This window comes from Dioscorea cayenensis, unplaced genomic scaffold, assembly GCF_009730915.1.
Source record: "Dioscorea cayenensis subsp. rotundata cultivar TDr96_F1 unplaced genomic scaffold, TDr96_F1_v2_PseudoChromosome.rev07_lg8_w22 25.fasta BLBR01001564.1, whole genome shotgun sequence".
Lineage (NCBI taxonomy): Eukaryota > Viridiplantae > Streptophyta > Magnoliopsida > Dioscoreales > Dioscoreaceae > Dioscorea > Dioscorea cayenensis.
The window spans coordinates 3,041-30,995 of record NW_024087955.1 but is presented as its reverse complement, the minus strand read 5'-3'; the positions used below and the strand labels follow the sequence as shown (position 1 = coordinate 30,995).

The window sequence follows — 27,955 nt, the reverse complement described above, 5'->3', positions numbered from 1 at the left end:
AGTTCCCAACTTCACAACTCCACATTATATGTCGTCTTCTATCCCCAAATCCGAATGGCCTCCTTCTATCCTCCACCCAACCTTTTCCCTAGCTTCTCCTCCTCCCCTTCCTTCTCCTTTCCCTTCCATTCCTCCATTCCCTCTCTTTTCCTCCTCCCCAAGCGCCATGGTGGAACCCTTAAGGTCTGCTTCCACTCCCAAGTGGAGGCCCTCTTCCCACCCCGCCGCCTCGTTCTATGCCATTGGAGACCCATTGACACTCAGACCCTGATCGTCACTGCTACCGTCCTCGCCGCCGTCACCTTCTCCCTTTTCCTTGGAATCAAGGTGATTATTAGTTCTCATTTGATGTTTGCTAGTATTCTCCGATCACGTACTTGTATTTCTTTGTGGATTAGGGGTTAGGGATTGTGAACATTGCCTAATAAGTGGGTTTGAATTTTTGCTTCGCAGGGAGATCCTGTGCCTTGCGAGAGATGCGTCAGGAATGGTGAGATTTTGGAATTTGTGTTCTGTTTGGTTTATTGTTTGAAATTTGTATGCTTTATTTTCACTTGGATCCAGTAATCTTATCTGAGAACTGGTAATTGAGTTTATGATAAAATTTGAGAGATGTGTTTAAAGAATGTTGCATGCTCCTTTTTTCTCACCTAGCCTTTAATTAGGATCCAGCGGATGAAAATGACGGATCACAAATAAAAATTAAATTTTTCTTAGACTTCAAGAGATTGTGGGTTCATGACTTTCATTAGAGGCAAGCCCCTAATGTTAATTACCCTGGATATTGTTGCAGAAACCTCCGATTAAGAAATAAGTGTGAACAAGGAAATAAATTATGACAATCAATTTCATTCATTTCAATAAACATGGATTCCTAGACTTCATTAAAAGTACAAGACGTTTGAAATTTAATCATCTTGATGCAATACCGATTGTAGTCTTTTATCTCCTTCCAACCATTTCATCGAAAGCATGCTTTGACTTTTGTTGACTTTTAGTCGTTGTCAAATTTTGTATATCGAACTTGATTTACAAAATTGTGAATTTGTGTCTTGGATATTTGAATTTGCATCTTGGACTTGATTTGGAACTTGATTGGACTTTTCATAAGCTTTGGCTTCCATGTTTTTAAAACTTTTTTGCAACTTATGAACTTTTCAAAGCTTTAGCCTTCGGGTTGTTGAGCTCATTTGTTGATTTGTTGGAAACTTATATCTTGGACATTTGATTTTTGCCTCTTATATTTGATTTGGATTTCAAGTTGTGGGATCCCTATTTTGACGAATCATGAACTTGATTTGACTTTTCATTAGTTTCGGGTTTCTGCTTGTGAAACTTTTTTTGCAACTTCTGAACTCTTCAATGCTTTTAGCCTTGAGGTTGTCGAGCTCATTTGTTAATTCATATAAAATGTGTATCTCGGACATTTGAACTTGCATCTTGGGCATTTGACTTTGCATCTTGGATTTAATTAGGACATTGAGTTGTGGATTCTCTATGCTGAGGAACCACTAATTCGAATTTACATGATTTGACTTTCCATAAGCTTCGGCTTTTGATAAGTGCTTCTGTATTAGTAATACGAAGTATTCTTTTCTTACATTGAGCATTACTTTTCTCAAATTTTATCGCTTATACATGTGTATTTGTGTTCTTTTGTGGATATAGGGTTGTGGAGACAATAAATAGTTGAAGAAAGGAGACAAAGTAGATCGTGGATGCACTTTGTTTACGAAATCTTAGAGTGAACAAATGCGAAGACACAAGTTATGCTCAAAGACACGTGATTATGTGTCAACCTCTATTGTGCTCAAGCAAACACATGGTTTAGAGAGGCACAACGGTAGTCACATTCACGTGTTCAGACTTGTGCAAGGCAAGGCTAGCAAGATCGTCATCAATGTGACATTATCGAAGATGCAACACGATCTACCGCATAAATGTGTTCCCATTCATGTGGCCTTGATGAAAAATGTGGATTTGAGAGCATTTTGGAGAAAATCACTGTAGTAGGTACTATACACAGCGCGTTGAAAATGCAATTCCTGGAGATTCACACTGGTGTGTGGAAATTCCACACGCCCGTGTGGATGCTTGATTCAAGCCTATTTAAAGCCGTGTCATGACGTTTTGAGGGGATCTTTTTCCAATCTTTTTTCCATCTGTTAAGTGTTTGTGTATTAAGAATACGAAGTATTCTTTTCTTACAATGAGCATTATTTTTGTCAGGTTTTATCGCTTATACATATGTATTTGTGTTCTTTTGTACATGTAGGGTTGTGGAGTCAAGTATAGAAGAAAAAAGCCAAAGTAGATCATGGAGGCATTTTGTTGATGAAATCTTGGAGTGAACAAACGGAAGACACAAGTTGTGTCCAAAGACACAAGTGTGTGCCAACCTCCGTTGTGCTCGAGTGAACATGCAAATCGGAGGAGCACAAAGGCAGTCACACTCATGTGTTCCGACTTGTGTAATGCTAGCAAGATTGTTGTCAAATATGTTTTTATTTAAAGATCCAACGTGACCTACAGCATGGACGTGTGGCTATTTATGTTGCCTTGATAAAAAGTGTGGATTCGGGAGTATTTTGGCGGAGCATTGTAGCAGGTTACTGTAGCAAATAAATGTAGCAATTTACTTTAGCAGTTACTGATCACAGGCCGCCGAAAAATGAATTTCTACAAATTCACATCTGTGTGTCCACACGCCCGTGTGGATGCTTGATTCCGGCTTATTTAAAACCGTGATTTCAGCCCGATTGAGAAATGTTTTTCCGATCTTTTGCCCTTCTCTTCACCATCTTTGGAGGCGCTCGCGGCTAGGGTTTAGGGAGCTTTGGCAAGGCTTTTGGTGTGGTTCTACGGCTTTCAACGCCGCGTTCCTTCTGAAGAGTGTTATTGTGGGAGCTTTCGTCAGCATCGATTCGGCGAGGTATGCCCTAGGCTTGACGAAGGAACCTTTGGAGAAGATGCGGTCACTCCACAAGACCATCAACACGAATACCAATGGGGTTTTACATATGGATTGCATGCTTTTACTTTCGATTTCATTATTGATTGTATCTTGCTCCATGGAGAGCTAAACCCCTAGTGGGTACTTGGACTTGTAAACCCTAGGATATTATTGTTTCTTTGACCTTTCTATTATGTTTCTTTAATTGATGTTTTTAATTGAGTTCCAATCTTGAATGCTTGTTGAATGGGTTTTCCCTTAAAGTGACACTAGAGTTGAGAGCCTACATTGGTAATCTTTGTGAGTGAGTGACACACCATGAGGGTTAGACAAAGGAAGTTTGGAGAGTTTTGAGAGGGTGAGTCGAGAGGTAGCGGAGCATACCCTTTCCCCTTTGGTGTGATTTCTACTACCTCCATGTTCCAAGAGTTCTTTGTGGTCACAATAGAGTGAAGAGCTAAGAGATCCACTGGGGCTTAGTTGCCCAATCAACAGAGTGAAGCGTTGAAGTAATCCTTAGTGCTGGGGCTTAATTGTGACTACGGATCTTTCACTTGAACCAAAGGGTTAGATCAATGTTAGGGAATAGGGTTTATCACTTGGAGTCCCCAGAGCTTTAAGCAACTTTACACAGTGTGAGGTGTTGAGACTAAGCGATTTCTCCGCCGGGGCATAGTGTAGGGTTAGTCACGGTTGACTTTAAGTTTGGGACCGTGTATTTTAGGATTTTCAAAACACATTAAGCATCATTTAGGAGACATAATAGTTGGGTTTGCACTTAAAGCAATAGTCCTAGGGGGAGCAATGTCTGGGTGCCCCACTTTCTATTGATTGCCTTTCCTCTCATTTTTTATAGCGTCTCCCTTCCGTCTTCTTTATTTCTATTTTCATTGACTTTGTTCACACCACTATCAATTCATCTTCATTCTAGTTAAATAGCAATCTTAGTGTTTCTGATCACTATTCCATCTGGATACGACTACCCACTCACCAAGGTATTATTACTTCAACAAACCTGTGCACTTGTGGTTCACACGTAAAAAACTGTTATCACCATCTTTTGCGCATCTTTGGAGGTACTCGTGGCTAGGGTTTGGAGAGGCTTTGGTAAGGTTTTTGGAGTGGTTCTACGGCTCTCAACATCGCGTTCCTTTGGAAGATAGTTATTGGGGGAGCTTTCGTTGGCATCAATTCGGCGAGGTGTGTTTTAGGCTTAACGAGGGAACCCTTGTAGGAGACGAGCCTACTCCACAAGACCATCGATACGGACTACAAGAGGTTTTACTTATGTATTGCATGTCTTTACTTTTGATTCCATTATTGCTCCATGGAGATAGCGGGTGCTTGTGTAAACCCTAGGATGATTTTATTTCATTGACCTTTTATTATGTTTTCTTTAATTGATGTTCTAATTGAGTTCCAATCTTGAATGCTTGTTGAGTTGATTTTCCCTTAGAGTGACACTAGGGTTGAGAATCCTTCTTGGTAATCCTTGTGGGTTAGTGACACACCATGAAAGTTAGACAAAGCTATGTTGGAGAGGGTTAAGAGGGTGAGTCGAGAGGTAGCGGAATGACCCCTTCCCCTTCCGGTGTGATTTAGCCTACCTACATGTTCCAAGAGCTCTTTACGGTCACAATAGAGGGAAGTGCTAAGAGAAACTCCACTGGGACTTAGTTGTGCAAGTAACAGAGTGAAGCGTTGAAGTAATCCTTAGTGCTGGGGTTTAATTGTGACTAGGGGTCTTTCGCCTTTACTAAAAGGTTTGATCTAGATTAGGGAATAGGGTTTATCACTTGGAAACCCTAGAGCTTTAAGCAACATTGCACAGTGTGAGGTATTGAGACTGAGCGATTTCTCCGCCAGGGGATAGTGTAGGGTTAGTCACGGTTGACCTTAGGTTTGGGACCGTGTGTTTAAGGATTTCCATGACTCATTAGACATCAGTTGGGAGAAATAATGATTGGTCTTGCACTTGAAGCAATAGTCCTAGGGTGAGCAATGTCCGGGTACCCCATCTTCTATCGAATGCCTTTCCTCTCATTTTATTGCGTCTCTCTTTCTTGTTTTCTTTATTTCTTTTCTTTTTCACACTGATATTGTTCGCACCACTATTGATTCATCTTCACCATAGTTAAATAGCAAATCTTGTATTTCTAATCACTATTTCTTGTGGATACGACTACCCACTCACCAGGGTACTTTTATTACTTTGACAACCCTTGCACTTGCGGTACACTCACAAAAGGGGCCTGTCAGTTTTCATACTTGTATAACTTTTTGCAACTTGTGAACTCTTCAACGCTTGACAACATCATCATTGATTTTGTCTTGACCATTTGAGCTTATGTTAGATTTGATTTGGATTTCAAGTTGTGGATTCTCTATGTTTATGAATCAAAAAATTTGATTTGACTCTTCATAAGTCTTAGCTTTCATGCTTGTGAAACATTTGCAACTTGTGAACTCTTCAACGCCTTAGCATTAAGGTTGTTGAGCTTAGTTGTTGATTCATTTGAAATTTGTATCTTGGACATTTGATCTTTTCTTGTACATTTGGTTTTATCTTGATCATTTGCATCTTTGACATTTGAGTTTGCATCTTGGATTTGATATTAATTTCTAGTTGTGGATTCTGTATGTTGATGAATCACAATTTTGATTTTTACATGATTTTACTTTTAAAAAGCTCCGGTTTTCATGCTTGTGAAGCCTCCTTCAGGTCTTGACTTGTGAAACTCTTTAAGTCTTTGACTTCTGATGTCTTGAGACTACTGGATTCAATTGTCGATTGATTTGATTTGATTTGATTTTGTGGGCTCTGTTTTTCTTACCCGGTCTTTAATTAGTGTTAGACAAGTTAAAAAATGACGGATCACAAATCAAAATTTAATTTTAATTTTATTTTTAAAGGGATTATGAATTCATGACTTCTATTAGGGGCAAGCCTTTAATGTTAATTACCCTGGACATTGTCACATCAACCTCCGATTAAGAAATAAGTGTGAACAAGGAAATAAGTTGTGATAATTAATTTCATTCATTTCAATAAATATGAATTCATAGATTTCATTGAAAGTAAAAGGAATTTTGAAATCATCTTAACGCCACTTAGGATTATAGGCCTAAGTAAACAATGATTGTAGCATTTATCTCATTTTGACAATTTTGCCGAAATGCGTGCTTTGACTTTTGTTGACATTTGGTCTTCATCAAATTTTGAGAATTTGAATCTCGGACATGATTTAGAAACTTGCGAACTTATGTATGAACTTGTGTCTTGGACATTTTGCATCTTGGATTTGATTGGCATCTTGAATTTAATTTGAATTTCAAATTATGAATTCTCTATGTTGATGACTTATAAACTTCATTTTGACTTTCCATAAGCTTCAGCTTCTATGCTTGTGAAGCTTCCTTCAAGTCTTGACTTATGAAACTCTTTGAGTCTTTGACTTCTGATGTCTTGATACTGTTGAGTTCAATTGTCGATTTGTATGAATTTTCAAAACTTTTTTCATATCTTGAATTTTGACTTGGTTGCTTTGGTTTTCATTTTATATTTTGTTATATATATTATCACATCATATATATATTTGAACATATAACTTAATATTATATGTCGCTGCATGTGCCTCGTCATTGCGTTGCATGCCTTGTTGTCACTGCTACCTCGAGATGAACATTCATGTAATTGCTTAAAATTGAATAGTTTTGTCATTGCTTTGAAATTTTATACAAATATATATATATACAAATATATACATACAAAAGCATGGTTGCATACCATGAAGAATGCTGGGATTTAATTTTTATAAAAACAACCTCACAATCGATGCTCATCATTCATGCATCTTTTTCATGGTGGGACCCATTTTTTATTGGATTCTTTCTTTAATAATAAATCATGCAAGTATGCATGCATACCATTGCACGCTTCTCATTTTTTTCTTTAAATAATGCTACATGGAGGAAATTAATTTGCATGTTAATCAATGACTTTGAGAATGGTGGAGAGAGCTTGACTGGTTTTCATTGGCATTCAATTGCATGGAAAGAAGAGCTCCATCATTCCCACAATGTTGGTTGCATATATATATATGAAAAAAATATAATGTACAACACTTGGTCAGTGCTCTTGAGAGATCTCTCTTAATTGCTCAATCATCTCCATTGTTTTTTTTCAATATTATTATTGTAATCGCCCACCATATGTATATAATGATCATCCTCTTCAATTTTAGGACCAGCACCACCACCTAGTCCTCACTTTCACCGTCTATTCATTTTCATTAAAACAATGCTTCTCTGCATGTCCTTCATGAACTAAGCTTCCAGTTCTCCTTTATTTATTTATTATTATTATTTTAAAACACCAAATGGCATTATGTGTTATGATATAATTAACGACAAGATGTGATGAGTATAACTAGTGCTGCCTAATTTCATAACTTTAATGTCTTTGTTTGTTTCAACTGCTTGGCAAATGCTGCGGCAAATAGCAAAGGAAACGCAATGGTTGCACCACAATGAATCTTTGCGGGTTTAGCAGAACTGCTTCTTTTTTTTTCTAAGAAATAGACTTCTATGGCCTTGCACCTGAATTACTTCCATCAAATTCTTGAGCTGTGTTGATGTAAATAGTATAGTCCGCACTCTTACGAATCATGTTAGCATTACAGATGTGACGCTTCGGGAGCACTCCATCAAGAATTATAACACTTGTGTTTCTAGGGCTTGCTTGCATGTACGGCATCCCCATTATTCATCCTTATATCTTGGACAATATCAATAACCAAACTAGGACCTCGTTGTGAATGGAAGTACAGCCTCCAAGCAACCCATCTATGTTGCATTGATACTTGGATCTTGGGAAGTATATATCATCACGCTTAGGTGGCGTTTGGTTGGATGTAATTCCAAATGCAATGGATTTCCAGTTACATTGTAACTGAAAATACTTGGTTTTCAAAATACAGTGCAGTCAAATCTTGTTTTTGGTTGGATGTAATTGGAATTACTGTATTATAAGATTTTATGTTTGTTTGGAAGGATCTGTAAATCGGGAATTAGAAAACACATGTGTATAAGTGTGTGTATATATATATAATTGTATAAATATAAGTATATGTGTGTGTATATGCATATATGCATATGTATATAAGTATATATGGTGAATTGTATATATGTATATGTATGTATAGATATGTAAATACTATACCTATGTATGTATATGTATATATATATGTGTATATGTATATATTTATGTATACATATATGTATGTGTATGTGTATGTGTACATGTATATATTTCTGTACACATATACATATATGTATATATATGTGTATCGACACGACCGATTTGCGTGTGTGTACCGCAAGTGCACGGGTGTCGAAGTAATAAAATACCCGGTGAGATGGGTAGTCAAACCCACAGAGAACGGAAATATTAGTAGTAACCACTTCTAGTTATCTAGTCGAAATCAAGATTCATGAATGAACTTAATTGCAAGAATAAGAATATCGCAAACAAGCGAAGGGAAAGTAGAAAACAAGGAAGATCTCAAACAATAAAGATGAGGTACCTAGGCAATGTTCCCGCTAGGATCTAGGCATAAAGTGCAGAACTTACTAAATGATCCTAAACTGAGTTATATAAGTCGAGGTAATCCAAGAACAATCGATCCCTACCTTTAGGCCACCGATACTAGTCCCTACGAGGTCCTGGTGGAGAAATCGCTCAATCTCAATACCTCACACCATATATGACTATAATAAACACTACTGATACCTAGGAGTGCAATCGATTCCTAAAGATAGACCTAACCCTACTTCTAGGCGAAAGATCCCTAACCCCCTACAAAGTCCCGGTGAAGAAATCTCTCAATCTCATGCCTCACGCCAAATATGGTTGCATAACACTTAGGGAATACGGAGATAGGAAGCACTCATCGGAGGGGAAAGGGGACACTCCACTCTCTCATGACTCACCCTCTCAACCCTCTTTAATCTTGAAGTTCTAACCCTAATGGAGACCTCTCTCTCACCAAGGCAACAAATCATGCATTACCAATCAATCACAAAGATCAATCGACATGCAAGTAATGAGAAAATAAGATTAAAACTCAAATAAACTCAAAATTAATAGAAAACACAAAGTAAGTAAATACAAACGATAAGATCATGGGGTCAAAATGGCCAAATATCTACTAGGGTTTAGCTCTCCATTGGGCAAGTTACAAAGCAAAGAATAATGCAATAAAAAGCAGTGTAAACCATGGAATAAAACCCCCTTGAATTCGTGTTGATGGCTTTGATGGGTCACTCAACGTCTTGAAGGATCCTTCTACGAAGTTAGGTTACCGAAGTACCGCTCAATCCTATGACGGAGAAAAGATCTATCAAAGTTGGTAAAGAATGCCCTCCAAATTCACCAAAGACCACTTGAAACCCTAGCCGCTTTGCGCTTCAAATGCTAGCAAAAAGTCTCTAAAGAATAGGGCAAAAAGGCTATTTATAGGCCCAAACCACCATTGTCACGTGCCTCCAAGTGACCATGTGAGATTTCACGCCGTCGCGTTAGCTGCAGAAATTCTCATGCGACGGCATGGAATTTCCACGCGGTCGCATAAACAGTGTTGCTTCAGTACTTTACTCTTCATAAACACGGCTCACATACTATTCTCTTAGGCCACATGGTCGGTCACATGGTCACATGTCCACGTGGTAGGTTATAAGACTTTTCCTCATCGAGTCATCATTTGGAAGCTTTTGTATTCTTCACACAAGTAGGGACATGGTTGTGTGACTGCCTTTGTGCCCTTCCAACTCACAAATTATCTTGAATTTTCTTGTAAATTGGAACACACCTCCATGTACATGAGCTCCTCTTTTGTCTTCATCCTTAAGTTACACAAAAACTACCAAAATGTGTCTTCATAACCTATTTTTGCTTCTTTTTCTTCCTTCAAGGCATTCACAACATAATTGTACCAAAGAACACCAAATACAGTATATGAGACATAAACCATGGTAAAAATTATACTTAAAGCATGTCAAACATATAGAGAAAGATGTCTACTCAAGCGCTTATCGTTTATATATGTACATATACATTAATATGTATATGCATATGTATATATATACACATATATATACTTCACAAGGATTTTCATCTCCTGGGATTTCGACTTACGCCCAATTTGGACGTAAGTCCAAATATATCAGTGGGAATAATTGGTTTTACCTTGGTGTTTTAAAATCCCATAAACCAAACGAAGGATTTTTGAATGTGGTATTTGAAGTTACAATACACAAAACAACACTACCTTAGAGCAGTAGATCTTGACAGTATTGGGACGAGATACATCAGATTAACTGACAAGAAGACAGCAATAAACCCTTGGGCACTTTCCAAAGTCATAGTTCTTGTACTTCTCCAGCATAACAACCATCCCTTTACTGGTTAAAATATACCAAGCATGAATCAAATCATATAGCATCTTAGTGGCAAATTCGATCAACTCATTTTGCACCATACCACTTCCAAAATAAGGTCAAGGGTATAATCATAACATGGAGCTTGACTACTTAACCCATTAAGATTGAAATAATCTTATATATGCTCGTCTTCAAATCTGATTCCTCATTGTCTGCTTCAAATTCACTACTGGAGCACTTATACTTTGAGAGATTACTAGACCACTAATCCCGTAGGTCTTATTGCTTCGTAGTAGAGACCTGATCTTTCCCTCAACTCATTGAACTCGATCTATCCATTTCCCATCCTTGTCGAAGTATTTGAATGCTTTGGATAATTGATGCACTCTCCATAAGTGTACGGGTCGCACGCAAGTAATACAGTGGTACCCCGTAAGGGTTAGGGTTATCGAACCACAGGAACTGGACGTAAAATACTAATTCTTCTTCTAATCTCTAGTTAAATAAGAATTGGGTTTTGTTTAAAGGAAAAAAATAAAACAAGTAAAGGAAAGAACATGTGGAATTATCAGGCAGATAAGGATTGAGGTTTTTTAACAACAAGAAAGCAATGCCCCGAGATGATTTCGATGAGCTATAGTATGCTGACTTACTTCTAAAGCCTACCAGGTACATTCTACGGTTCTTGTGTGTGCTCAAAAACAATATTACATATATGGTTCTCAAATACACCAAGTTTTGCTAAGGTACCTGTGGTTTCATACACATAGAGTTTTGCAATCACACAGGACAACTACAACTATGGCAATCCACACAATAAATTTTACCTAAGCAGCTGTGCAAATCAAACACATCAAGTTATGCAACACAAGATTTCACACAAGAAACCAATAGAACTCCACAGAACAATAGAATCAAGTATTCAAAGCATACAAAGCATCATAGTTTAACATCCTGGGGCACCGTGGACGGTTAGCTCTTTATGTACAACATTGAAGAAACAGATAAAGATCTAAGGGAAGAAGACATGACTCCCTCCTTCTCAAGATATTCTTCCTAGTTGAGCTTCCTTGATGCTAGCTCCACTTCCCTTGTGCCTTCAACTCATCCTTGATCCCCTTAGACGGTGTGGTGAAGCTTGATCTTCGTCCTCATCAAAGTCCTCCCTGTGGAGAATAAAATTCCCGAACAAAGATGAGCTTGAAACCGTAGAAAACTGGAGTTAAATGGCTGAATTCGAGCTCGACATGGTCTAAGTAGGATCACTCTTCGACAATGCTTCTCATTGAGATTTTTGAGTGAATCGGCTAAGTGCTCGCCTGGGAAAATCAGGGGAAGGAGCACGGTCGTGCTTCTTCCGTGCTTCACCTGTGCATGACCTTGCTAAGAGCATCCTGAGCATGTTTCCCCATTGGGTAGAAACTATCTCCAGACTGGAATAATAAGGGGGAAGAGGACGGCCGTGCTGAGACCGTGCCTGGCCTGAAAAACACCCCCCTGCTTGAATTATCACTTGGTTGTTTGCAGGCTGAAATAATTAGGGGGATAGAGCATGACCGTTCTCTGACTGTGTTCAATTCGAGCACTTTGCAAAATCTTCATTCTTTGCTCGTTTCATCCCCGATTTCACTCCAAATTACTTCGAGCCCCTGGAATTCTATACGAAGAACAAATATACCCAGAATAGCACCGAATATATGCAAAAGTATGCTAAAGGATGAGTAAAAGAATGAATTGAGAGTAAATAAATTTATCATGAAATGCACTCATCAAATACCCTCACACTTAGATTATTTCTTGTCCTCAAGCAATCTCATATCGCTAAATAAAAGAAAAGATGAGTGCGTCGCTTTTGATCTCAAGGTAATGGTAAATTCTTAAGCATAGAGGAAACAACAGGAGTTAGTTAAAACAATAATGTTCAATAAAAGGCTACACTTTTACTTCAGAGACCTTGTGTGTGTGTGCACAAACCCTAAATTGAGTGCCCCAAAGTCTCAAGGAGTTAACCTAACATAACTTGACATTAATTTCACTGAAAATGGTGGGTAGTAGCTTCATACACCCTTGAGGAAGCCTCTTCTTCCGGTAGGTTATCAAATGTACACTTGTAATGCCTATAATTCGACTATTGAAAAGCAGCTTTCACTCTTCTAAGATGATAGCTCTTTCTACCATCTTTTCACACAAATAGAAGTTTAAAATTGGAGTGGTAGGGCATTGTTCTCAAGGAATCCGATTTCCCATTTTTTTTTAATACAATTTAAACTCAAGGTTATCGTCCTAAAACAAATGGCTCCATAATTAGGGCAGAGTGATGAGGTTTTAGTTCTTAAAAGTAAAAGTGAGTCTACACTTGGCTCCAATAGTCACTAACACACCACGTGTTCCCTTAGATTTAAGAATTTCCAACAAAAAAGAGATCATCATTAGCAAAGCACTCAACTATAAAAACAAGCATGCAACCCTCCCCCACACTTGAATGTTACATTATCCTCAATGTAAAGATGTATGGCATGCATCACAAAAATGGATGACAAAAATTTAAAGAGGAGGTTCATGCTACTTTCCTGAACATGGATATTGATGTTGCCGCTCTCAACATGTGTGCTCATCAAAACCATAATTACTTAAACACGGAGAGTGATATTGCCGCTCTCAATGTGTTGCCAACTCCAAGCACCCACACAATCCCTGAAAATGAATGAAGACATAATAGTAAAGCTTAAGAGAAAAATAAAAAGATAGACTGAAATAGAATAATGGAAAGTAAACAAACCAAAATTTCAGTGTAGCAGTGGACTCCCTATGCTAACTAAACTACAAAGTTCAACAAATAAAAGAGAACAACAAAAGATGAAAATAAAGATAGATAACTGCAACTACATGATCAGAATGCGGTGCTCACGTACTGGGAATCATCGTCAGAGGAGGGGGAATCAGCCTAAGACTCTCCCAAATCAGAAGTATCAACCCCAATGTGGCTAGTGAAATGCACAGGAGAAGTAGGCTCATGTGACAGCCGTATGGCCAAATGCTCGGTTAGGTGTGTCACACTCCTCTGAACCTACCAGAACGGTGTTGATAAACAAGTAATTTGGTCCGAGTGGCGAGGGTGAGCACGGGACAGCAATGGTGATCTTCGTCATAAGATGGTAGGCGTCGGTGGAGAGCAACATCTGTAGTGGGTAAATCGGGAGCAGTAGTGGAGGAAGAATCAGTGGACTGACGGACGTGGTACTCAGCCCGCCTGATAGTAAGGACACGGTGTAGCTTCCCAATTGACCTTTGTGTCTCAAGGGTCATAGAGGCTATGCCACCGACCACTGACATCCTATCGATCCCCTCCAGAATGCCCATGCATCTGATCAGACGAGTGATGTAGGGGCCAACAAAGAAGGCTCCAATGCGAGGGTCGATACCCTGGTGTCAGATAGAAAGTACAACCTCATATCCCAGATGTAGATGTAATCCGTCCATCATGCTCAGAAGAAAGTCAAAATCTCGGCGACTAACGACCACAGTAGTGTCTCTCGCCTTGTCAATGTGTGACTGAGTATGAATTGGATATACCTGAGTGCTGGAGAGCAAAGGGTGGTGACATTGGTCCAGCGGGGGTCATAGGTCAGAGTATTGCTCAAACGCCGCCAAGCATCCTCCAAAGTCTCCCCACCCGGTCGAGAGATCAATAATGCATCATATGCATGAGTTCGAGTGAACTCTGCATTATAAAGCCCCAACCGGATGGAGAAATCGGTGAGACTCATCTGGTGCATCATGTGGAATGCCTAAAATTGTATGAAGTCGGCATGATGGAATACCACAGTACCCCTGGAGAGCTTGAATGTCGCTAACACATCGATTGCTAACCGCTCATAGGTGTTATCTATGATCTGGAATAGCTCTCTAGGCACCAGCACTGAGTAGCCGACTGACCTCCTCCTTTAAACCGACCTCACAGAGTATATCCTAGTCAATCTGTCAAGACTCGCAAAAACATCATCGAGATAGGTGAGCAAAACGGTCCTTGTTTATCAGTTCCCCAACCCGGGGCCTCTTAGAAGGCCCGACGGACGTGTGTGCTTCTTCGGCATAATCTGCAAGATAAGATAAATCAAATTAGTTTAAACATGCCAAGAATCAAGGAGGGCATGGTCATGCTAGGAGCACTCTGACAATGCTTAACATAGACGCAGGGGCTTGCGCTTGCCTGCAATACTTATGCACAGGGTAAGAGCACGATGGTGCTCTAAAGAGAGCACGACCGTACTTTAGGCACCATCATCCTTGAAGGTCTTGCAAAGCTCATGCTCAAGAATGTGGAAACATTTGAAGAAAACCCAAAAGAATCGAGCATGCCATAATGAAACAAACACCAGATTAAAAGAATGATGAGACAAAGCTTCAAAACAACAAACAAGATACGATCAGCGGCTTACCGAAATCGAGGCAGAAGAATGGGTAGAGGAGAGGCGGCCACAACCAATAACCAGCAAGAACTTAAAACCTCACCGAAAGTTAAAGCATGAGAGGAGAATGTGAAAGGTTAGGAATCAAAGTGAATGTGAGGAGACCGGCAATGAAGGAGATTCAAGAGGACATGGGGGAACGTGACCATTCGCATCCGAGCATGGGAAGAGATGCTCATGCACAAGCGTGAGAGTTAGGGCAAGCACCACTAATAGAAGCACGGTCATGCTCTAATCGTGCTTCTCCCCTTATTTTCTTTGGAGAAATTTCCCAAAACATCCAAGGGTAGGACACAATCGTGCCAATTTCATGGAGACCTTGCTTACTGATGTGACATGCTTGTGCTTAGCCCGTGCTCACCTTGTAATGCTTTAGAAATTGAAGACAGAGAAAATAAGGGGCTCATGCAGGGCTGCTCAGCCTGTACTTGCCCTGAAAAATTCCAGGACAAAGTCTTTCCTCCTCTGTGACAGATAATAAAACACTAGAGGTGATAGAAAGTAATGCAAACATGCCGAAAGAATTAAACATACCATGAGAGACCAAAATTAAAATAAACACAACATCAACAGAAACAAAATAGAAAACAACGGTAAGTACAAAATAATATAACCAAAAAGGAAAATACAATGACTTGGGTTGCCTCCGATGAAGTGCTTGTTTACGTCACTAGCTTGGCATACCTTTTCTCAAGGAGGTTCATGAAGTTGATACCTCTCATGACCACCTGAAATACAACTACAAGAATAGGGCAATAATGAATTAATCAGAGTGATCTCACCAAAAGTCCAAGGACTTGAATGGTCGGGAACAGTAGGAATAGGTGGTGAGATGGGTGGCTTTTTCCTCTTGGTGGTCACCTTCTTCCACCACTTCGTTGCATGGGAGGTCTTTTTCTTTGGCGGTTTCGGTGGTGAAGAGACCTCAACAACCACCTAGTCTAAACAATACGATTCTTCCATCACCTCCTCTGGTTCTTCATCCTGAAGGGGGTTGCCCTCCAATAATTCTGCGAGCTCATCTTTCATAAATGTATCCTGTACAATTTCAGAGACAAATTCATCAATAACGTCTACAAAATAACATGTGTCATCAAAATCCATCGTATGACTCATGGAATCTAGGAGCTTGAAAATAATTTCATCTTTGCCCACTTAAAGTGTCATTCGGCCATGCTTATCATCGATAAGAGCTTTTGAAGTTGCTAGGAATGGCCTTCCTAGAATCAATGGCACTTCTACCTTGTCATTAGCATTGAGAATGAAAAAATCCACTGGAAAAATAAACATTTCCACCTTAACCAGATTAATTATGCCTCTAGGTTGCCTAATGAACCTGTCTGCCAGCTGCATTGTCATGGTGGTGGATTTCAGTTCTCCAAGCCCAAGTTTTTGGAAGATTTTGTAGGGCATGAGGTTGATGCTTGCCCCAATATTGGCTAAAGCTTTCTCATCAACTTACCCTTCTTTAGTGCAAGGAACAATGAAACCCCCAGGGTCCTTCTCCTTCTTGGGGAGCTTTTTAGTGATCAACGCTAAACATTCTTCACTGAGTCTCACTGAAGGCATTTCCTCTTATTCTTGAGCAATTCCTTCAAAAATTTGGCATACCTTAGCATTTCAGCAAGAGCTTCAACAAATGGGACATTAATATGCAAAGCCTTGAATTCATCGAGGAATCTCTTATACTGCTCCTCATATCGATTCTTCTTCATTTTCATAGGGCAAGGAAGTTTTGGTTGGTATGCCGGCAATGTATCTTTTTCCTTACCTTGTTCCTTTTGCTTTCTTCTCCAAGTCAGTTGGATCCCCAGGATCAATGTCAATAGTGGGTTCAACAATCTCTACTTCAGGCTTCCTCTTAGAAGGGCTGAGGAGTTGAATCCCACTCCTCAAAGTGACACCTTTCAGGGATTCCTTCGGTTTTACCTCTGTGTTACTAGGGAGGGACCTCGGGAGCCTTTCCTTTATCAGTTTGGGCATCTCGCCATCTGATGGTTTAGATTCCTCACAACAACATTAGTATTCCTCATCATGTCCTTATGACCCAAGAGATGAGTTTTAATGCTCTTGATGAATAAGGTTAACAAACCAGTAAGTTCATTGGATGGCTCTGAGGATGAAGAAAGGGACAATTGTTGTGTACCTTGAGAGAGAGGTCTAAACTGTTGCTCTTGTGCCCCTTGCCCTTGTCCTCTATCCAGCATTGTATGTATTACTGTATGGGTTATTCTAATAGTGATTATTCTGCCCAACAAAATCTACTTGCTCGATCTGCTTTGTACCCGTATTAGAAGAAAAAGAATAACATGTCTCATTTAGAGGTCCATAACTATCACAAGGAGGTCTGGACACATGAGAGATTAACTGGATGGTGTCCAACCTCTTAGTAATTCCTTCAACCTATGCTACAAGAGTGGTAATGGCATCCTCTTGGTAACTACCAGCTGCTTTAGCTGGGAAGTTCCTCTTAGAACTCCATTGGTAACCGTTGTTTGCCATTTCCTCAATCAAATTATATGCCTCACTTGGTTGCTTGTTATACAGAGAACCCCCCGATGCTGCATCAAGCATCCGCTTGGTGGGCTGTTCAGTCTATTGTAAAAGATTTGGATTTGTACCCATTCCATAATTCCATGTTGCGGGCATTTCCTCAACATCTCCTTGTACCTCTCCCAAGTGTCATACAAGGATTCTAATTCCAATTGCAGAAAAGTGGAGATATATCTCCTCAACTTAGTGATATTTGCTGGAGGGAAGTATCTTATGAGAAAATTTCTTGACAGCTGCTTCCATGTTGTAAGAGACCCTTGCGGCAAGGAACTTAGCCACTATTTGGCCCTTCCTCACAATGAGAATGGAAAGAGTCTCAAGCGAACAGTATTCTCAGACACATTGCTTGCCTTGGGCTTTAATTTAAAGTTATTCGCTGCAACAGGTGGTTGAAAGATGCTTGACCCTACTACTTCCTGATTTGGCCAAGCAAAATCAGAATAACTTGTTGTTGGTTTCCGACCATCTCTTCTTCTTAACCGACTTCGACACTAATTTCCACTAACCTTGTCTCACTCAAATTGATCTGTCTGATTCCCAAACTCCGGATCACGGTTCACCAATGGGGAGAAGTGTTTCCGTGGGTCATACAAATGTGCCTACATACAAAAGATAGGATAGTGTAAGCTCAAAAGAATGTAAAAAGTGAAAAAGAAAATAAGGACGAAAAGAATGATTAAAAAGAAAGAAGAAAATAGATATTCACAAATATGAACAAAAATAACAATTAGATCACTATAATCCAAATTTTCCTAACCATTACCAGTCCCCGGCAATGCCGCAAAAAACTTGATGCATTCTCCGCAAGTGTACGGGTTGCACAAAAGTAAAATAGTGGAACCTCGTGAGGGGTAGGGTTGTTGAACCACAGGGACTAGACTTAAAGTACTAATTCTTCTTCTAATCTCTAGTTAAACAAGAATTGGTTTTGGTTTAAAGAAAGAAAATAAAATAAGTAAAGGAAAGAACATGTGGAATTATCAGGCAGATTAGGATTGAGATTTCAAAAACAAGAGAGCAATGCCCCGGGATGATTTCTAAAACCTACTAGTTAGATTCTACGATTCTTGTGTGTGCTCAAAAGCAATATTACATCTATGGTTCTCAAATACACAAAGTTTTAATAAGGTACCTGTGGTTTCATACACATAGAGTTTTGCAATCACATAGGATACCTACAACTATGGCAATCCACACACCAAATTTTACCCAAGCAGCTATGCAAATCAAACATATCAAGTTATGCAACACAAGATTTAACAAGAAAACAATAGAATTCCACAAAACATTAGAATCAAGTATTTAAAGCATACAAAGCATCATAGTTTAGCATCCTGGGGCACCGTTTATGGTTAGCCCTTTATGGATGGGTACAACATGGAAGAAACAGATAAAAATCTAAGGAAAGAAGACATGACTCCCTCCTTCTCAAGATATTCTTCCTAATTGAGATTCCTTGATGCTAACCCCACTTCTCTTGTGCCTCCAACTCATCCTTGGTCCCCTTAGACGATGTGGTGATGCTTGATCTTCACTCTCATCAAAGTCCTCCCGGTGGAGAATAAAATTCCAGAACAAAGATGGCTGAATTCAAGCTCGACACGGTCTAAGAAGGATCGCTCTTCAACAGTGCTTCTCATTGATATTTCTGAGTGAATTGACTTATTGCTCGCCTAGGAAAATCAGGGAAAGGAGCATGGTCGTGCTCCTTCCATGCTTCGCCTATGCACGACCGTGCTAAGAGCATCCTGAGCATGCTTCCCTGTTGGGTAAAAACTATCGCTAGACTGGAATAATCAGGGGAAAGAGTACGGTTGTGCTGAGACCATGCCTGGCCTGAGAGCATCCCCTTCTTGAATTATCACTGGGTCGTTTCCAAGCTGAAATAATCAGGGAGACAGAGCATGACCATGCTCTGCCCGTGTTCCACTTGAGCACTTAGCAAAATCTTCATTCTTTGCTCGTTTCAGCCCCAATTTCACTCCAAATTGCTTTGAGCCCTACAATTCTATACAAAGAATAAATATACCCATAATAGCACCGAATATACGCAAATGTATGCTAAAGGATGAGTAAAAGAATGAATTGAGAACAAATAAATATGACATGAAATACACTCATCAATAATAAATCCTTATATTTTAGCTTGTTAATATGTGGAATTGTAGCAATAAATTCTCTATTATCTATGGTACCACTATTATCCAAATCAGTATTGTTCATGGTAAATGCTCCAAGAATTTCCTAGCAATCCTGCAGTGGTTATTCTTAGAATAGGCCACCATTAATGCAGCCTCCAAGTCTTTGATTTCTTTGCTACTATCTTTGTGTGTTACCGCCAGAGACCATTAATAGCTTTGAGGTTTTGCTCGCCATGATGCCAATGAGTCCAACCGTGAATAACCAAGTAGCGCATGCATGTGCCATGATCATCGCACACGAACTATTCACACAGCGACGAGTGGAGGAATTTCATGTTTTTGGTACCCTAATGTAGCAGCTCTTTCTCCACTGCAACAACCATTTTCATTGTCATCTCTGCCTCAAACTTCACCACTTTTGAGTCGTAAACCTTCTTTGCATGAGGGCCTCCTTCGGGTTCACCGGGTTAGGAGAGCTCCAACATAGGATTCTGGTCGAGGCAGGCCGAGCGACGAGAGTTTTTTGCCATGAGTGTGGATATAGTACGCTGTCGAAGCCGTGATCTTGTAGATTACTGACTGCTGAAGTAATGGCTTGCCAGAACTTGAGTGGGCTAGAAGCCCAAACTGAGCAAGCGAAGGTTGGCTTGAGTCCATCTCCAGTTTAGCTTTGATCACGATTGTTCCATCTTCTTCTCCAATGATAAAGTCACCAGTCTTAGACCAAAGTGCTTTCTCAAATCCTCCTCCTTGATCTCAAAAATCACGTAAGCCATGTTGGAGAGGAATACTAGACCGGAGTAGAGTTTTCTCTCGTATAATGAAGCATTCAAAAGGTTGGAGAATGATTAATGACCCCACTAGATCCTCTTCTTGTCTCCTGCCTTTGAGTGCAACCTCTTTGTCTCCATGAATACCGAAACCCACTTATCATTCGATAGATTATTCTGCACTGACGACACTTTGAGATGAACCTTGCCCATGGGCTCATAATCGACTTGGACAATGATCTCCGGGACCTCCAATGAAGAATCCGGTGATAGGTTGGTGAAGAGCATCGAGATAATTCCAAGGGCCACCGATATCGTTATCTCCTCTGTCGCGCTCTCTCTCCCTCTGTCAACTATCGCCATCTTTTTCCTTTAGGTGCCTTCAAGGACTGTGCCACATTCTTCGCCAATCCTTCTTTCTTTCCGGTAGCGACGAAGGCAGTGGGCAATGACATCTGCAACAGTGGCATACTCAGCAATGGCAACGACCTTCCCTTTATTATTATTATTTTTAAATATACATATATGTACGTAGGGAGAGAAATATCACCACCTTATTTTTCTTTTCTCGTTCTTTCTTCAAATTTTCTCTGGCTTCTCCTTCGTCTTCTCTCCTCCTTTCCTCCTCTATCCTCCTCAGATCCCCATTTTAAAATCTTTCACGTCTTCGTGGGGTTGGTTGTGCTGATCATGAGATGCTTGAGTTGATCGTGAGGCGATTTAGAGCAATTGTGTTGATCGTGGTGTAACCACGCCACTCACGTCATGCCCCCACGTCTCCCTTTATCTTATATATATATATACTTTTTTATCTGATTTGAGTTATTTGATTTTAATTTATTTTATCTTTTATCTTATTTGATTTTTTGTCTGATTTAATTTTTAATTTTAATTTATTATATATATATATATATGCCTTGTGATTTGTATTCATCGCTGATCTTGGGATTGAGATTGCTTCGAATTATGTGCTCTCGGCTGATCTTCAAATTTGAATATTTTAGTTCACCTCGAGATTCATGCTCTCAACTAATCTTGAGCTTTATGTTTTTGACATCACCTCGAGACCTGTGCTCTCGGCTTATCTAAGAATTTGAATATTTTAGATCATCTCGAGATATGTGCTCTCCGTTGATCTTAGGATTTGGATATTTTAGACTGCCTCGAAATATGTGTTCCTGGCAGATCCTGAGATTTGAATATTTTATATTGCCTTGAGATTTGTGCTCTTGGTTGATCTTGGGATTTAAATATTTTAGATCACCTCGAGATTTGTGCTCTCGGCTGATCTTGAGATTTGTGTATTAAATATCACCTCAAGATCTGTGCTCTCAGCTGATCTAGGGCTTTGAATATTTTAGATTGCCTCGAGATATATGCTCTCGGTTGATCTTCGGATTTGGGTATTTTAGACCGCCTCAAGATATGCTCCTTTGGCGAATCCTGGGATTTGTATATTTTAGATAACCACGAGATTTGTGCTTTTGGCTGGTCTTAACATTAAAATATTTTAGATCGGCTCGAGATATATACTCTCGGCTGATTTTGAGATTTGTGTATTTTAGATAGCCTAAAAAAATGTGTATGCTCTTGGCAGATCCTAAGATTGAAATATTTTTAATCACCTCGAGATATGTGCTCTCGGCTAATCTTAGGATTTGAATATTTTTTATCACCTCAAGATATGTGCTCTCGGCTGATCTTGAGATTTAAATATTTAAATCACCTCGAGATCTGTGCTCTCAGTTGATCTTGAGATTTGAATATTTTAAATTGTCTCGAGATCAGTGCTCTTACTTAATCTTGGGATTAAAATATTTTAGATCACCTCGACATCTATGCTCTCGGCTGATCTTGGGATTTGGATATTTTAGATTGCCTCTAGATTTATGCTCTCGGCTGATCTTGATATTTGGATATTTTATATCAACTCGAGATCTATTCTCTCGGATGATCTTAGGATTTGAATATTTTAGATTGCTTCGAGATCTGTACTCTCAGTTAATCTTGGGATTTTGATGTTTTAAATCACCTCGAGATCTGTGCTCTCGACTAATCGTGATATTTGGATATTTTAAATTTGATTTAAATTTGGACATGTATTTGATATATGTATACCTTTACATATAATAGTTAATTAATTAATTTTTTTTACATAAACATATTTGATTTTTTATAGAGTCTTAACTTGTGAAACTCTTTGAGTCTTTAACTTCTTATGTCTTCAGACTATTGAGTTCAATTGTCGATTCATTTGATTTAATCATTTAATTTGATTTTTTTCAAGTCTTGACTTGTGAAACTCGTTGAGTTTTTGACTAATGATGTCTTGAGACTGTTGAGTTCAATTTGTTAATTTTTTTTCCCTTAGTCTTGACTCTCTCACATCTTGAGTCTTGATCTTTGCTTTGATTTTGAATTTTTTTCCTTTGAATGCTTTGATTTTAATTTGTGATGATTCTCAAGATATAATATTGGACTGATGGTTTTTTTATGGCCCCTGTGAGTGCCAAGGCCTCAAAGTGGGTTTGTGAAAATATCTTCATCTTTAAAATGTCTCTATTACTCCTAAGAGTGTCTATGATTTCAAAAGTGAGTTTAAGAAAAATATCTTCAGCTTTGAAATCTCCCCATCACTCCTGAGAGTGTCGATGACCTCAAAAGTGAGTTTGTGAAAATTTCCACTCCAATGAGTGTCTATGACCTCAAAATGAGTATTAGATATTCTCTAACTCTTAATAGGGTTCATGACCTCATAGTAAGTGAGTTTCAAAAAATGTTTTATCTTCTCTATAACTCCTGAGAGTGTCTATGACCTCAAAAGTGAGTTTGAGAAAATTTCTCACTACAAAGAGCGTCTATGACCTCAAAGTGAGCATTAGGGTTCATAACCTCACAGTAAGTTCAAAGGATCCTTCAACCTGCAAAATTACATAGACACCCTTGGCAATAGATGAATTTCATAATTTTTTCATTTTCATTCCTAAACTTTTTCTTTTTAACCAAAATTTCCTTCTCTCTGATTTTTTTTTTTTTACTGAGAAACCTTTTTTTCTTTCTTTCTTTTATTATTTTTTTTTAATATGAACCAAGACAGAGAACTTTAATACAATGCATGAGTACATGTATGAAGCACGGCTAGGAAGAAGAAAGGATGCATGTGGGCATAGCATGATAGATGAAGCATGCTTGTATTCCTAAGCAAATGATGCATGCTTTGAAAAGAGTTGCTTCAAAAATGCACATGCATATATATTCAAGGAATGTGCATGTATTACATTAAACATGCATAATATAGATGTTTTATAATAAGTGGGGCCCATGCACATAGGGTATGGACATTGGTTTTTTATCATGTAGGAAGCTCCTTTTTTTTTACTTCCTATAGACCTTTCATCATTTCATGAATATTACCTTGTCACTGAACTCCGGTCGATCAACCTTGTACCTCGTTGTCAGTAGTTCTCCACTGAGTGGAGCTCCTCTAATGAAAAGTGATCAATCAAGACTTCATAAACTTCTTGAATAGCTTTAAAATGGTTTTCTATCTCACCGTTTTCGTTTCCTTAGCTTTTTTTGATTCCTCCACAAGAAGAAGAGTAGTCTTCTTATGATCAGGGTGGTACTTTAAAGCAATCCCTCAGTAACTTTTCTTATTTGTTTGTTAGTAATTAGGAATTGCAAGTGCGCCAAGCCTAAGAATGCACCATGGTCTTGCTGCTTGCTTCCAATACTGGATTTCTTTTTGTCCTTGCTATTGTAGGAATCTGTAGATGCTCTGTATGCTTAACACTTTGATCATCTTCTGTATCTACATCTATATCGTTTGAAAAATCACCTAGATAAGGGCATGCAAGGATGCAATCACAAAGCAACCCTAGATTAGATGAAGGTTAAGATGAGCTTTGAGGAGACGGTGGTGGGGCAGTAGCTAGGGTCTCCGACAATGCCATGGCCATCACCACGATAGTTTTTCTTCATGGATACTCGGAGAGAGAGAGAGAGAGAGAGAGAGAGAGAGAGAGAGAGACATAGTTTTGGAGATCAAGGAAAGAAAAAAAAGCATGGAAGAGCATGCATCTTACATGCATGATTCCTTCCCTCCCTTGCCAATGAAGATAGAGTGGCTATCGAGCTTGCAGATGGTGATGGCAACATTGGCATGATCACCACCGGGAGCTTTCAAAAAGCTCTTGGATTCGGCAAGAGAAACACCGGCGATGTCGAGGACGAAGTTGACCAGCATATCTCCGAAGGACACCACAATCTCTCACATGAAAGGGAATGCATATGGATCAATGAACATGGGGTTCTGGAATCAAAGAAGAAAGCCGGCAATGAGGAGTAGGCTGAGGAGGTGAGCAAAGTTGCTGACGATGTTGCTGTGACAATGATGTTGTTGTTGTTACCACACTGGTTCTATGGACCTTTGCCTTGATATAGAATGTTGACTTGTTGGGTTTTGGTAGGATGACAACGGCGGCAAAAGCCATATATCGTCACCATCACGCTGTCCTCTTTCTCATCCTTAGCTCTCCCTCACTTTCTTTTGTGATGGTGTTTAGAGAGAGAAAAAAAGAAAAGAGTGGGAGAGGAAATGAATTTCATGCATGCTCTTTGTCTACATGCATGATTTTAAAAAAATGCAAAAGGGCAGGCCCCACAAGCATGGGTGATAGAACATGTTTTGCATGATGGAACCAACCAGAACATGTTTATATATATATATATAAACATATATTTGTATGAGATTTCATAAAATCATCTACCTCTTTGAAGTGATAAACTTCTCAAGCATGCCTCGAGGTTCGTGCTAGGCTTATGAACCTCTTTCTTGGAGTTTATGAAGAGAACATCGTCATCGCCAGACATCGCTACTATACACATCATCGCCTTTACCTTTAGAGCCGAGCCGTGCCTCTTGCAGCTGCTACCAGTGCTTTTCTCGATAGTGTCGAGGGTTGCGGGACGTATCAAACTCCGAGAATAAGACCTCGTCGAGGCTGTGGACAATCAAGGCAAGAATGCCATCACGGCATTTGGGGAGGGCGATGTGGCTATGCAATCTAACTAAGCCGGCTGCACCGGTGACGAGGTCGACACTCCCAATAGAGGCTGAATTTGTCCTTCCAAAAAGTCAAGGAATAAGATCCCATCCATTAGATGCCTCCCCCTCCCGGGCCTTAGTGGATGATCCTTTTTGGGTTTATCCCTGATAGAGATGGCAATTTGTACCCTACAGGATGGGTATACATGTACCTGTACTCAGTCAAAAAGGGTATTACCCTCTTTGACCGGGTATGAGTATGGGTACAGCTATTACCTGTTATTTTTTTAGCTGGTACTAGTCGGGTTAGGGTATGCCCCTACCCGTACCCTTACCTATTGAAGCGGGTACAGGTTATACCCATACCAGTACCTTTACCCTCATATATATATATACATATATATAATTTTTTATTAAGCTAAACATTTACCCACAATTTAGTAATTTACCCAAAATCTATTTTCAGGTTGATTAATTTGAAAATAATACTTTAAACTTTCTCTTGATATATTATTTTAAATTTTATTTTATTTTTATATTTATATCTGATAGAGCATAATATTATCAAAATTGAATTTCAGATATATATTATGAATCATAATTAAATTAAAAAAGTTAAACATCATAAAACAAAATAGAAAACATAATGTCATAATAATTTATTCTATAAATTTTAACATGTTGAAAAATAAGATGCTATTAAGAAATCAATTGGATATAAGAATTAATCAATTAATTTACAAACTTATGAGAATTACTTAATTTATAATTGCACTTCAATTCAAAATCTCACTAGACATTTATAAAATTTAAAAGTATATAAAATATAAATAGTAGATGTATGAAAAAATTTAAAACAGAAACCAAGATAGTTAAACTTAAGCAATAAAAGTAGAGTTACGGTTGAGTCCTAAATAAATGCTAATGAAAATCAATCAACTTGTTATTTTATATAAATCAATTTGTTACATATAATTTTTATGTGATTATATGATTTAAGATAAACAAATATGTATCAACTTGTAATTTTAAATTTATGGACATGTGTTTAAACATTGTATTGTAATGGATTATTATTATGATTATTATTATGATTATTATTATTATTATTTAATTCGGTAATTTGAACAACGACTGGTACTAGCGGGTATAGCGGATAAGGGTAAGAGTATGATTTTTTTTTCTTGAGGTACGGGTATAGAGCAGGGTTACCGGTACGGGTACTGTTGCCATCCCTAATCCTTGATTTATTTATTTATTTATATTTATTATTATTATTATTTTATTTTATTTTACCCAGGATTTTCAACCACCAGAGAAACAACAAATCCTCCCGTTTGTTTATTCAGATATCTGGGATTTTAAAATTTAATTTATTTATTATTTTTATCCTCATCTCATCTGGTGCATATCCTTTTTCATATTATATATATATATAATTTTATTATTACTATTATTATTTTTTCTTTCATCATTATCCAATCAAAATTCTTTATTTGAAACTCAAACTTATTTTAATTTATTTTTAAATCCAAGCATGGATAAGCCTAAAAAAATTATCATAATCCATACCAATCAAATTTTATTTAAACTCAGATTTAATAATTTTTTTTAATCCGGGATGATAAGAACAAAACTTTATTCAAATTAAAATTCCTCTCTTTTTTCTAGATAAACAAATGTATCTCAATCAGGAAACTGAATGACACAAATTGCAACTTAGTTCCAATAACCTAGTTACTGTATTGGAAGTTCTAGAATGCAAGCTATAAAAAAATTTAAAATTAGTAATCATTTGGATGCTGCCTGCGCTGTATGTATTTTGTCAAACCACCAAAATCTCTGTAATTTAATTTTCCCTAACTTTTTGATTGAAGTTTGAATTGTATTACTTTAACCTGTGTTCTTTTATAGGAGTTAATATAATATATTCATTTTTCTTCCTAGCCAGGTGGTACCAAGTGTGTTTTCTGTAATGATGGTAAGATGAAGCAAGAGACAAGCCTAGTTGATTATCGGGTATGCAAGGGTGCAGGTATCCCTCGTCTAATTCAATTTGATTGCACTTTGGCCTGTTGATCAACTCCCGAAATGCATACCCCGCATTATAGTGCCAACGAATTTTATCAATCCTTGATTAATGGTCTGCTTTTGAAATTTAATTGAGATTGGCTTCAGGAGATCCATATTTGAATTTCATTTTAATGAATATAATCCTTTCAAATTGGGTTAACTAAATTCTTGGCTTAGATCAAGCATCAGAGCATGTCTTCGATTATTTGCAGTCACTTTTGAGTTGTCTACTATTAAAAATGACATCATTAAATTGAGTCTTCTTTTAAATCTATTCCAGACTACTTCAAAAATTTTTTATTTTGGGATTTCTCATATCTGTGAACTGCAAGAACTTCGAATTTTAATCTTGGGCAACATAGTGATAGAAATTCTAGTTTTATCTTGGGCATCACCATTTTAGCTTCAAGCAACCTACCTTATTCACTTCTTTTAATCTGACATAATTCTTTGTATGGTTAATAGTCTATAGAAAGTGTGCGGGCTCTGGGTATTCAAAACGTTTGTGA

General features: G+C 38.4%; 1 protein-coding gene and 1 non-coding gene across 2 annotated transcripts; both read left to right on the top strand.

Moving 5' to 3' along the window:
- Nucleotides 1–54: 54 nt before the first annotated feature.
- Nucleotides 55–27,955, top strand: LOC120256678 (protein BUNDLE SHEATH DEFECTIVE 2, chloroplastic-like). Its single transcript, XM_039264367.1, has 4 exons — nucleotides 55–327; nucleotides 454–490; nucleotides 27,325–27,417; nucleotides 27,912–27,955. Exons 1-4 carry the CDS (start codon nucleotides 55–57, stop codon nucleotides 27,953–27,955), a joined length of 447 nt encoding a protein of 148 aa, XP_039120301.1.
- Nucleotides 17,494–17,600, top strand: LOC120256680. Its single transcript, XR_005535383.1, has one exon. It is a non-coding gene; the product is annotated as a small nucleolar RNA R71 (small nucleolar RNA).